This window comes from Phaethon aethereus (assembly GCF_964289735.1).
Source record: "Phaethon aethereus genome assembly, chromosome: 1".
Classification (NCBI taxonomy): Eukaryota; Metazoa; Chordata; class Aves; order Phaethontiformes; family Phaethontidae; genus Phaethon; species Phaethon aethereus.
The window spans coordinates 134202251-134216170 of NC_138575.1; the positions used below are offsets into that span (position 1 = coordinate 134202251).

The 13920-nt window shown below is 37.8% G+C and overlaps 1 protein-coding gene across 1 annotated transcript in view; it reads left to right on the forward strand.

Annotated features, from left to right (window-relative positions):
• The window catches only part of MAP3K15 (mitogen-activated protein kinase kinase kinase 15), a gene marked incomplete at both ends in the record, with an annotated part of 94438 nt that overhangs the window by 39533 nt on the left and 40985 nt on the right, over positions 1-13920 (forward strand). Inside the window, 3 exons of the mRNA XM_082014392.1 lie at positions 905-1098; positions 3539-3707; positions 5020-5126. Of these exons, the coding sequence (XP_081870518.1) occupies positions 905-1098; positions 3539-3707; positions 5020-5126 (470 nt within the window). The remainder of the gene's footprint in view (positions 1-904; positions 1099-3538; positions 3708-5019; positions 5127-13920) is intronic.

The following is a 13920-nucleotide window of genomic DNA, read 5'->3' on the forward strand; positions in this document are numbered from 1 at the left end:
TTGATATCCCCAAGGTGGCAGTTGAAGGGCATTTCGTGGTAGTTGGTTCTGTTAGATGTATCATGCTTTGGTGCTCCTATCTAGTTACCCTGAAATGCAAAGTTTACTTTTCTTTTGAACAGCAGAGAATTGTCGTAGCTCAAAATGGGATACTGGCACTTCTAATAACTGTGGAAAACTTTACAGTTGTCTGTTTTTTTTGAGGCCTTGGTCAGGAGTTGAAGACTGAACTTGCTGGTTTGAGGCTCTGAAGGGCATTTCCTCTTTCCACTCCCTTTTCAGCACCTTGATCATGTTTACACTTTTTATGTGGCATATTAAGGGGTTTTGGGTTTAGCTTCTCGAATTTAGTGTTAAAGGTCAGATATATTACAAAATACTTGAAAATTTTGTTGGTTGGTTGGTTTGGTGTTTGATGGCAGCATACAGCAGATGTTTTATAGGCTCTTCTGGATTAAACAATTCCATAACGTCCTTCCAAAGCCTGTGTTTCTGTATTTCTCTCTGTCTTTGTGGGGAACTCTGCATCATATCCTTCCTAGAACAGAGTGAGCCTAGAAGATGCAAGTGCATCTCTGACTCCAAAAATTTGGGCCAGAAGTTTAGCTTGTAACTGTCACACCCTATTAGTGTCTGTGCATCACATACAACAAAACTGTTCAATTTTTTTTTATTGTTGCTTAACAGATCTGGACCCTTATTCATCATCCGTGTTAATATTTTCACTTCCACAGAAAATTCCTTTAATTTAATGCTTTCAAATCTTGTGTTAAACAGTGTACTAAAGCTTCATAGTGCACCAGCCTTAATCCAGCTGTTTTTTCTGACAATGAAAGATTCTGTGTATACACAAGCATATTTCCACTTTCACTTTCTTCCTAAACTGTGCCTGTTTTTCTTTTAGGCTTCCAGTGGCAATTATTATTTTATTCCATACATCGTCACACCTTGTGCTGACTACTTTTGCTGTGAAAGTGATGCCCAGCGAAGAGCTTCTGAGTATATGCAGCCCAGTTGGGACAATATCTTGGGGCCACTTTGTGTCCCACTGGTGGACAAGTTTATCAGCCTTCTCAAGGATGTTCATGTTACATCATGGTAATTTTACCACATATATACCTCCAGAGCCTTTGATAGTCTCTTTTTAATGTTGTGAAAAAAGATGCAGCATCTCTAGTAGCATTGATTTTTTTTTTTTTTTTAATTATTTTTCACTGCACTTAAAATAGTGTTAAAAGAAGCTGCTAACTTTACTGCTTTCTGTATTGATGTCCTGCAGCTGTTGCAGTTAAATAACCATGTTATGCTACAAATTGATTTATGATTACTTTCTGAAATATCAGTGAGCAAAGGCAGTCCATGGGTAAGGTAAAGTGCTTAAGTATAAATTACAGTGCATGAAGTTGTAATAGGAGATAAGATCACAGCCTCTTCAGAGAGCTCAAAGCCAAAGACTATCCTTTTCTGTCACCGAATAAGTGTGTATATATATGGCAGCAATGAGAAAACAAATATAACTTCTGTGGTTTGGTTTTTGGGGTTTTGTTTGTTTGTTTGTTTTTAATATTAGCCTTCTGATACCACCTCATAAACATGATACTGTTCAGCCACTTCTGTAAGGGACTGTTGGACTTTTGAGGATTGGGGCTGGAGATGGAAGTCTCTCTTCCTCAGTTGCTCACCCTGTACTCGGCAGCTAGCCTGATTTTGTTTGTATTTCTGGAAAACACTGGGAGAGACTGAGCTTGTAGGTTTTCTTTCCCTAGTGTCTGAAGCATGAGGTAACACTGAAGACCCTTGGATTTCTTTCTCTTTCCCCGTTGCCACCCCACCCCAGTGAAAGGCTAGCCTAAAAAATTCCTTTTCTTATCTGATCCCGGTCTTAGGATCCCACAGATGACCCTGCCCACACACACCTTGTCCCTTACACCGCCATCTGTGGCAGGTCTGCTATTCTCTGGCACTTTGCTGGGCAGCAGCTTGGATATTGCTGGCTTGAAGTAGCGCGGGCTGCCTCCTGCTTCTCCAAAACAGTGCTGGAGGGGAGGCTACATGCAGGCACCACAGGCCCGCTTTGAGGAAAGGGACAAGAAGATTGGCAGAAACTCAGTAAAGTTAGTCAGCATATAGGGGAGCTATGCTCAGCAGTGCAGACTCTTGAAACTAGTAGCACAGTTGGTCCTGGTAGTAATAAATTTTGGTGTTGCTTAGCGTTTGTGTCATTGTGAAGTGATGCTCTGGGCACCAGCTGTCCAAAGCTACCTGTATACTTTGTCTCTGACATGACCAGGGTTTTGGGTGATTTTGGTTTGATAATTGCGTTGTGAAGTCCTACAGTAAAGCCTCTTTTTCTCTCTCCCATTTTCAGGCTGAAGTGCCTGAAAACAGCTTTTGTACAGGTGCAGAATTAGATACTGTTGTGGTAGATGCTTGTGAAGAGGAACGTGTAGCTAGATGATCCCCCATTCCCACCAAAAGCTTAAATAAGTTTGAAGAAGTTAAGTGTTGCATCATTCTTGAAAGGGAGACTCTCATTCCTAAGTCATTTGGATACTTTTGAAAAACATTACCCTGTATCCCTCTTTAGTTTGATTAGCACAAGAAGGACTAATTATCATTAGCCTGGTAGAAGGCATTGCTGGATAGAAACCTGAGATTGGAAATCCGTGGTGAATTAGGCCTAACCTAACCTATAATGTTTTGCATTAAGAACATATCTTACACGTTATATGTAAGATACAATGTGTACTAGACAGACAGCTTAGTTTTCTTTGCTATGTGTAGGGCTTATGCTAAGCAAAGTTGAATACTTTGGAATATTCATTTCTAAACAAAAAAGGCACTGTGTGCACTTGAGTATCTGTCAGGTAACATCTGCTAACTTCCAAACTATAGACTCCATAAGCTGCTCCAGATAAAGTTACCTCTAAGTAGCCTGTCCAGGTCGTTTATAACTGTCATACTGATAATGTATATGTGATTTTTGTATTCTGCAAAAGCTCTGGTGTTGCATCGTGCATTGGTGTTAGTGTAAATAAGATGCACTTGCTGGGGGTTCTTACATAGGTCCGGCCCACATTATGTCTTATGTTCATCAAACAGATTGCAACTAAATCAGCTTTTGGTGGCTTGTTTTTCTTTTAGTTTTTGTGTTTGAATGCTTCTTTCCTCCTTTTGTGATGTACCTGCTCTTTATATAACACTGGTCTTTTGTCTCTGTGTCACTTCATTATCCCAGTTGCTGCCACGTTTAGGATACAAAGTACCACTGTCATGGTCAGTAATGGGGCAAAGAAATGCCCCGCTTTTACTGTGTTGATAAAACTATCTCACAATCCTGGTTCTAAACATGTTGATACATAGCCTCACAGTCAGAGGTGGGGCAAGGTGGAATATGTATAAGGAGTTAATGAAAAATGTGGAAACATTTGATGTGCACCTCATTCTGAGGAAATGGTATTTTTTATTAGAAATATAACCATGTTTCATAACAAATATCTAACAGTCTTCTTCCCATGTGTCTGTCTCATTTCTTTAGTGCCTATTATAAAGAGACACTGCTAAATGATATTAGAAAAGCTAGAGAGAAGTATCAAGGAGATGAACTGGCTAAGGAGCTGGCCAGGATTAAGCTTCGTATGGATAATACTGAAGTGCTGACTTCTGACATTGTCATAAACCTGCTTCTTTCTTACAGAGATATTCAGGTATGTTCCTAAAGACTAAGGAAGATTATTTTACTATGGCATTTTGGCTCTTGTTTGTTCTTTTATGTTTCATTGTTTGTTAAACAGTGATTCAAAGCTGACACTAAATTGTTACATTGTTTAACAGTTTGACTTGTCTCTTGGGCAACTTAAGGAGCTTTAGACTCCTGTTTATTCTGCGTATGAACAAGAGATACACATTAGGTGACTTCCTGAGGTCTCCTCCTTTGTTTTTAGTAATTTTTAACCTCCTTAAAAAATAATTAAACGAAAGAATTCCATACCGAAGCAAGATGTTTGCTTTTCCCTTCCCTCCCTTTCCTCCTTCACCTCCAAAGCCAGACATACTTAGAAATGAAGGAAATGCATTTTTTTGTGACCATTGTATTGGCCAGAGATGCCCAAGCTGAGAACTATCATTCAAAAAAAATCAATTTGCTTTTAAAATATAACTTCACCTTTTTTCTTGGTTTTATTTTTTAAATAAGTTCTACTTTTGCTAAAACACAGCCTGTGTACTGTATTTTCAAACTGCCAGTCTGTGTGTTTGACATGCCTTTTAAAATATACTTCCAACCATTCTATGGAAATTTTTTTCCATCAGGATCTAAGCTGGTTATTTCATAAGTATAAATGGGTCATGAGAGCAGTGGGTGACCACATCGTCCTACATTACCCAACTTTCCATTCCGAGATGCATATTTTCCTGCAGCACTTTATCCAACTTCATTTTGATCGCCTCTGGTGATCATTTTCATTCTTTTTGAAAGGTCTTCTCCTTTGAGAAATGTAATAATCTCAAAACATGTTTTGAACAAACAAGTTGAGTAATGTGAGGCCATTTGTGATGTCGGTAAACTGGCGTCTTCAGCAATGTATATGTGGGTTACCCCTGAGAAACCAAAATGAATGCGCAGACAGCTGACATGCTGCAGAATGAACTGTGCTTGAGTCTGTGATGATCTGATGAAGTAACTCATCAGAAGTCCTTAATAAGGCCTGAAAGAGCCAGACTCATCACCTCTCCTTCCTGGTGCTGGGAGTGTAATTGATTAAACCGGCCAGAGGGATTCAGTAATTTGGGTAGTGGCACTGAGAAGGCACTGAAGAGGCAAGTACTGACATAGATAGACAAAATCCCTCTTTAATTCCTCACACAGAGTTTGTGGCTGTTTCACTGACTCTTCCAGGAACAGTCACCTGAGAAGTATCTAGTGCTAGAAGAAGTCTAGCAGTCATGATACATTTAGATTAGTGATGTTTTCCTCTGCTTTCAGTTTCTTTTTTTTTTTTTTTTTTTAATTCCTACCAGGACTATCATGCTATGGTGAAGCTGGTGGAAACACTAGAAATGCTTCCTACCTGTGATCTGGCTGATCAACACAACATTAAATTTCATTATGCTTTTGCATTGAATCGGTAAGGATGATTTATTGAGGTTGCTTCATTTTATTGCTGTTCCATATGGGCTTATATGTGAATTTATAGTGCAGATAATATCAAATTCTCTTCCCTTTCTGCACTCTGTTCCAAAGGCAACCTGAGTAATTGTGAAAGACTCCAGTGATACAAATGATCAGGCTGAGGTTGTTTATTCTGAGTCACTGATTGTTCTGAATGTCTTGAAAAGTTTAGCATTATAGAGTTATGGGTGATTATTAAAGTAACAGGTAACAAGTGCTACTTGATCCATGAGTACACATTCGTGATACAGCTTCCCTGAAAGGCTGAAAGGTGATCTGGACCTACAGGCATGTTGCTAGATTAGGAAGCACAGAAATATGGCTAATATAGCTAACTCTTCTAGTTAGCTACAGATTTCTGTAGTGCCTATGTATAACAGTTACTTCATTTCTAAAGAATTTATATGAAGAATGTATTGTAGAAAATGGATCTTAAACAAATGACATCACGTGTAATAATAAAAGTAGCTGGTTGGATGCAATCCACATGCTGTTAAAAAGTGACCTGCAATCTAACTAAAACTTAGCACTGGGCAGCATCAGGGTGGCATATGTCAAAGGGATTAAGAACTTAATAATAGATCTAGAACAGCAGTTCCTGTGGCATTTTATGGAAAATGGCAATAAGTCTGGTGCCATTTGACAGTTTCATCAGACTTAGGAGTAAATGCAAAATCATTGCTCAGAAAAATATCAGCTATCACTGCATCAGTTCTGTGTCAAAGAACAGTCTTCTCACAGCATTTTATAGACTGTGTTCTCTAAAAAAAAAAAATCATTCTCATGCAACCATATGCAAGGTCATGTGCAAAGGAACAAAGAATGCAGTACATGCGAATGGGAAAGTTCAGAGAAAACAGTGACTTTTGACAAGGATCTGGTGGTTTGTTAATAGGCTGAGTGATCATCCGAGTGATGCAGCGGCAAGCAGCTTGAAGTGATCTTTGAAAGAATGTAGCGGTGAATAATACAGAGCATATATACAGCATAGGTGAGGCTGATACTGCACATGATGCTAATGTTCATGCTTTTATGACAGCTAGCTATAGTGATGTTTTTTGAAGGCTGGAATTAAACCTATTTAAAATGCCTTTTTTATTAAAAAAGGAAAGAAAACCACTAAGTTCTGAGAAGTTAATTGATTACAATGAGGATTACCTCATCAAAGAAACGTGTCAGGTGCCAGACAATGCCCAAATCTCTCACAGAAAAAGATAAGTAGATGCATGTTTGGAACCATAATTTAGATGATGATGAAGCCTTTTTAATAAGAAGGGTAAATTATTACTATTTAGCTCTTGACGGCAAATATATGAATACAGTTCCTACATACAATTCAGCTTATGTAGTTTGTTGTGGGGGTTTTTTTTGTGTGGTTTTTTTTTTTTAAGACTGGAAGTTAACACTGAGTATCTTGATTCTCCACTCCTGATATCGTAGACCATTAAATCTTAGCTGATTAACCATCTACTGAGTCTGTTAACTTCCTTCACGGAAGTGTATCTTTCAAAAATTTTGATCTGAATATATGAAGACAGAGAGAATCTATTTATATAACGTGCAGTTTGCTCTGGTATTTATCACACCTAAAGAAAGATAATTTTCTCATTAGGCTGCTTAAAAATAAAAGGAAAAAATGCACTTTTGGTATAAAATTTTTACTGTACAACACAAGGTGGTATTTTGAAGTAAAAGCCAGTGTTTTGACATTTCTTTAGTCAAATTATATACATTATAAACCATGTTCCTGGCAGTATAGTTATTATTGAATATGAGAGTTATTATTGTTACTATTGAATGGTATGGTTTTCCACCTTTTTTTCCCCAACCCCTAAAAATTTCAGGCTTGATCTTATAAAGCTTCTGAAATTCAAGTCTCCTTAAGATCATACTGATGACTTGAGAAGTGCTTTCAACAAAAAGGATTTGGCCCTATTTTTCAGAAGTTGTTTGTCCAACTTTTATTATTTCAGGCATTTGACTCAAGATGTTTAAATTTGTCCATAAGAATAATGCTAGGGTTGTGCCTTGTCCTTAGGAAAATATTCTGATATAATCAGTTTTTAAACCTTTTTCATTTAGATGTGCATAATAAAATTGTCAATCTCCCTTCCTCTCTTTGTCTTCAAATTCTGTGTATTTTGAGCAGCATGTGAACCTCATGCCACTAAATCTTCTGTTTTGGCAATGCCAATAGCGTCCTGGTAAGACAGGACAAAATGAATTGCTCATGAACTTGCTTTCCTCATCAACAGATTTCATTAAGTCGATCTTTAGCCTGAATCAGTGTGACTCTCCTTGTGTTCTTCCAGGAACAATTTAAACGTTTCTGTGGAAAAGTTTCTTCAGAAATAAATGACTAGTTTTTCACCAGTAAGAATGCAGAATTTAGCTTCTACAGATGTTTTTGCCTTGAAACAAAATGATGGTCAAAAGTTAAGACTTGAATGTTTTCAGAACAAGTCCACTTAGTTCAAAATGACCCTTAAAGTGTTTGCGTCTTACTTCTGTGGGATTTTTGAATCACTTATTTTTTCTCTTTTAAAAATAAATTCTTTTTAGCGATTTCTATCAGAATCTATTTATAAAAATATAAAACAATGTTTTTACTTGAATATTCTATTAATTTAAGCATACAGAGCAGTATTAATGTTGCTCAATACAACCGATTGAGTCTAGCAGGAACAAAATACCTCATAAGCAAAACAGAATTAGCAGCTATAAGACTATCTGACCCTGCTGAAGTTAATCTTTCATTAATTTCATTACAAAAATGTACCGGAACTGTGATCATAATCAACAGAGAAAGTAATTCGTGTATTTCCTTTTGGACTCTGTAACTTGAGTTCTGTTGGCAATTAATTTCACTGAGCATTTTCAAGTCAGCGTTACTCTAGTGCTGCATAGAGCTAGCGATGTAGCAGGCAAGTGGCAGAGGGTCGCTTCCAGGGGGCTCAGGTCTTTGCTGGTACATCAGGTGGACGCAAGCCCAATCTGAACCACAGCTGTGTGCAGTTCTGGGTCCAAGTTAACAAGCTGTGCTAAGGGAAGGGACAGGGATGTTTTACTTTAGACTCAGCACAGCTCCAGCCCAGCTGCATGTCTTCTGGTTTCAGAGCCAGCCTGGGTCTGACCTGGCTCGGATCATGCGCGAAGCAAGCCTGGGCCTGCCTGCAAAGTACTGTGCAGCAATGTACTAAAGCACTTACTATTACGGTTTTTAGGGGAGGCAGACATTGTCATGCTAATTTCTGGAGCCCTGATTCACATAGCAGGTTTTCAAGCACAGCCCTTCTTACTATCTTTCTCCCTGGTTTCCATCTCAGAGCAGATCATTGAGAGCATCATAAATTTGTCATCTCTTATGTCTAATAACTTGGAGGCTAATAATGGGTGTTTGCAATGACAGGTTTGTTCTTGTTTTCAAGCCTGGACTATCTAAATAGGTCACTCTCCCGGCTGCTTGTTTATAAGTCCTAAGGAGCAAAAGGCCATTCCTCCACCATTGTTTTAAGCTAGTTAATTTTAACTCCACACACAAGCAGGGCAGAGAATACTCTCTTTTATACAGATGTGGGCTGGTTTAAGACGTTCCTTGTTGCCTTCCAGCTGAGATTTAGGTCTGACTGTATCTTAATTTAGGCATAGGATGGAAAACATCTGTAGGTATAAGTTCAGCCCAAACGTGCAACATGAATGTTTTCAGTACTGGTATTCACAGCTTTTGTATGAAGTAAGATGCTGCATGTTTCAGGGGGTAAGGGCTGGGTGTTTCAGGGGTAGATGGCTGTTTGCTTCAGTCCATGGGTATACTTTGCCTGGGAGGCAAGCACTGTGTAAGGAGAAAATGAGGTATGGGAGCTGCCATGAAAGGATTTCTGAAATTTTGAAGATTTTAAAGTTTTAAAGAGTGTTTCTGTATGTTGTGCCATGGTTTGCATGTCACTGTTAACTTTGTCCACTCTGCTTTCCTGTGTGAGTTACAGCTATAGTTCATGGGACTGAAGGTCCCTATAGGTCATAGGACCTGGCTTTTGTCAAATGAGCTCTTCATGTACTACTCTTATAGCTGAGGTCTGCCAAGTGCTTTTATTGATGAATTTCAAGGTTCACCCACAGAGAAGCTGATCAATGATCCTTTTTTTAATGGAAGCTTTCAACCTGGGATTTGCCATCTTACAGGATCTGAATATGTGAATACATCCAGTTACCCCTCTAATAAGTAATTTGCCTGACTATCTACTGCAATGGCTGTCTTTATTAATGAAAAGAAGGTAGAAATATTACATGCATGTGTGGCATGGTCACTAGTATTACAGCTTTTTCCTTCCCCCCCCTTTTTTTTTTGAGAAACAAACAAGATTCTTCTCAAGGGAGATGGACATACAAAGTGATTTCATGTGCTTTATTAATGTATTATATGTGCCTATATTCATGCCTTTTGTGTTTGGAATCACAATGTATCAATGTTTTAAAGTATCATGTAGATTAATTATAAGCAACCGTTAAAACCATAAACCAAACAATGAAAGAAGATTGATTTTTTTTTTTTTTTAAAACCTACTATTGTTTTCTACCAAGTATTTTGTAGAAAGCGGTAACTGTGATATTGCATTTTAAAAAAAGTTTGTAGAATATCTTCTCTTATTTAACCATTTTAGAATAAAATGAACCATTTCCTATTCTGTGTTTTATATTGCTTCAAAGTTTCTAAAAGCATTGAGCAAGTCACATGAGCAGTACAATTCATGATCAAAGCCAATGGGACAGGAAAGTATTGCAGTCCATTTCTGTGAATTTTACTTGCTTGCAATCAGGTTAAGAAAGTAATAAAAAAGGGTGCTAGTTTGTTTATTGTTTTATTTCCTGTTGCTGTAGTGCGTGTATGTGTGTGTGTATATATATACACATATACTAGTAGATAGACAAAGTACAGATATTTATAGATAATTCAAATACTGAGTGTGCTTGTCAGCTGGCTGTTTACTTAGGATCTACTTCACTAGTTTAGGGCTGCATAGCAAAGTTTTTCTTGATTTGCAGTACACTTATATTTGATTATTTTCCAATTAGCCTTATTTACCAGAACTGGAGTTACCAAGTTCTGGAAGCTTGCTGAATATGAGGCCAAAGGGTATGGCAAATTCTGTTCAAAACAAGAAGATACTAAAACCAAACCCAGTGCTGGCATGAGGCCAGAACTCTGAAGACTTCCGTCTTTTTCCAAGGCGGGTCTATCTTTACTTATATTAAAGATGAGGGCAGCTGCAGTCACTATTATTTAACTCAGCATGTTGTGTTTTAACAAGTAATATATTCCAATACAATAATAAAAAAAGGCAATTAGCAAGTGAAGGGTGTAACAGGGTGCAAGCAGAAAATTGCTTGTAACTGTGAATAATAGTAGCCATAGGAAATTATTCCCATTGAAAAACACTGGGTTATTTAAAATGTTCTGTTCTGTGATTACTCAGATTTAGTAAAAAACACATCATGAGGTTCCTCATTTTACATGAGTGGCTTGCATGAAGCACCTGAAGTGTATATGGGGGAGGGGGAGAGCTGGTTTTTTCATTGTCATATCTAACTGGAGACTTGTAAATATTAGTTCCAGTCTCAAAGCCCAGTTGAGGGTCTTGTTTTCCTCACTCACTGTTTCAAATATTGAAGGTTCTACAATCAAATTGCATCCTCAGTGAAATGTGTCTTGACTCACAAATTAGTTTCTTGTTTTAAGTGAGAGTGCAAGCGTAATAACTCTAATTCAAATTAGTTGTTGTATTCCTCAATAATTAGGATTTTTTTGGAAATTTTTTTGTTGTAGGTTTCTGTATAGTTAGTAGCAGTTTAGATCATCTGCTATGGAATCATTAAGACACACTTAACTAACAGTGTCCTATTTTTATGCAAGAAAATTCAAAACACATATTTTATTATAATTACATATCATTACTCTGAGCAAAAGTATTGTATATGATAATAAATGAACACAATATCATATATGAAGACCAGTTATTTTATGAATGGTTGTATTTATACTAACTGATTAAGTTGTCTCACTGACATTTCCTCTGCAATCTGACAGGGTTTTTTTAAAATCGTAATATGTGCAGTAAACTACTGATAGCTGCTTCAAGGCTGAAATCAGAAGATAAACAAGATTCATATAGGAATGGAGTGGATAAAACAGGTTACTCTTTTTGAATGTACTATTCTATGGAAACCTTTTCAGAATCGTTATGGTTTGATTTACTCCCCTGTGCATTGCTGTTCAAGAAATCTCTTTGCTTATAGAGGCCTTGAAACAACAGAAAATATAAAGGAAACCAAAGGTGGATTCCCTTGAGTGAATTACTTTTCACTGACATATGGTTTTCTATAGTATGTAGTTTTCCCTAGCTAGATAGATGGAAACAAGCCACATGGAGGAAGATGTGAACAAGAAGGTGAAAAAAAAGGTTATATCAGCTGTTACTTACAGAGTGAGCTAATTCTTGTCCCAGTGAAACCCATGCTATTCCTGTAAACTTTGTTGGACAAAGACTTGGTTCACTGAGTGTAGTTCTGGCTCCTTAACCATGCCAGTTCTTCAAAGCTGGTAAAACCAGCCTGTGAAGCAGGAAGAATTTTTGTTTTAGGGATATTTAAAACTAGGACTTCTTATAATGACAGCAGTGGAGAGAAGGATTCAGAGAAGAGAATGGATTTGAGGGGGAAGAAAGAAGTGTGAAGCCATGAATCAAAAAGAAAGAAAAAAAAAAAAGGGTATTTGTTTTTTGCTGTAAGACAGTGTTATTCCAGGTGAGAGCCTGTGATACATGATTTCTGGATGATGTTTGAGAGCTAGGGGAGAGAAACAGCATAAGGATGGCCATACTGTTTCAGGGCATAGTTCTTTCTAGCCTAGATTCCTATCTTTCAGACTTACTGCTTGGTGGTGTATTTGTTCCCCCATGGAAACAAGGAAACACGTCACAGCGGAGTAGAGCACCTCTGGGCTTCTAAATCCAAGCCACAATTCTGGTGACTGAAGTTGCCAAGTTATGGAACAGCAGCTTCTCTCTGAGAGTCTCCCTCTGAGAGTCTCCCTGAGGAGAAAGTGGAAAAGTGGGGATGCGTCAGGGAGAGACGGAAAAAACTTTTCATAACTTATTGGTAGAAAGTTTTTTAATGTGTCCTGCTTTTTGGAAGAAGCAATATTGCTTCATTTTACAACTTGGCTTACAACCTCTCATGAACAAGAACGTCCAACTTCAGCCCCGAGTTAAGACAAAATATGACAGCAGGATGCGGGGGAGAGCAACAAATCAGAACATGCGATACAAAACCGAAGTTGCACCATAACTTGATTGTAACTCCGTTCTGCTTATTTGGTATGTGCATTTATATTCCCATGCTTAAAAAAATTAGTTTTATTGTGTGCTAAACTGTTTTCATCAGCCCTACAAAGTGATTCAGAGAGGTAAAGGAGGAGTGGGTAGTGTGGCAGGACAGGGAGACAGGTAAAAGAGGCTTGTGTAGACAGGAAGTGAGAAGATTGCTTCTGCAATTGTAGCAGCGTGGTGGAGTAAGCAGACAGGTAAATCACATGGCAACATTAGCAAATTGGCAAGAGAATCAGTGAGCAGTTTCTGGAGGATGCAGACTATCAGGCAAAACTAAGTTGGCAACAGAAAACTGAGAGTAATTTAGAGGAAGAGATTAGAGGCCATAAAGGTGACCTGCAGGACAACCTTTTTTAGGGAAAAAATGTCTGTGTAGTCATTTCTGTCTGAAAAACCTTAGTTCATTGAAGCTTTCTTTGTACAGCAAACCATTCCGTACCATTGATTGTTCTCTCCCCTCTTCGATTTTTTTCCTAGTTCTAATAGTTTAGTTTCTTTTTCAAATACAGCCTAAAACTGTACACAGTACTGAAGACTAGTGTGCTGGGTATTTGTAAAAAGGCATCATGATGTTTTTAATTTTTACTCTCTGTCCATTTCCTTTTAATTACTAGCATTTGCTTGTGGTGGGATTTTGGTGGTGTTTCACTGAGCACTAGGATATTTTCATAATTGCCCTAGTATTTAGAGGTAACTTGAAGATCTCCTTCCTCCCTGGCAGTAGCTTTTCCACTTATTGTGTTCACATAATTTAGCCTGATTTTTTCTGTTTGGTTGCTGTGCAAGTTTTAGCAAGGCAAGGTTTGTAGGGAGAAAATGAAAACGTGCTAACAAACAAACTAATGGGAAAAAAATAGTATTATTACCAGCTCTCCCGTGCTATATGCTTTGTTTTAACATAGTTTCTGAATAAATTGTAGTAGTAGTTTTTTTTTCTAGCTCATTTACCATTAAAATATATTTTGTAAAGGTAAAACTGTATTTTGAAAGAATTTTGAGATTGTCATTAGTGATTTTAAAAACTGCTCCCCCTAAACCCAGAAAACCATGAAGGGTGACTCATATTTTCACTGTATGTGTATACAGACTTGTTTAAAGTAGGTTCTTTTCTGCAGTAGCCTATTGGGATTCTGCTCTGGCTTATAAAACTTCATATTCAAGGGATTTGGTTTGCGGAATCAGTCTTACCTGGTGCATCAGTTTGCTGCATAAAGAGAACATTTTCTGCTTTCCTTCTCATGACTGTACATCGTAACATACAGTACTTCAGCTTTTCCCTTTTCTGAGAGGCTGTGGCATCTCCATCCTTGGGGGCTTAAAAGATTCAGCTTTTCAGACAAAGCCAAGGCTGCCATGGTCTAGTAT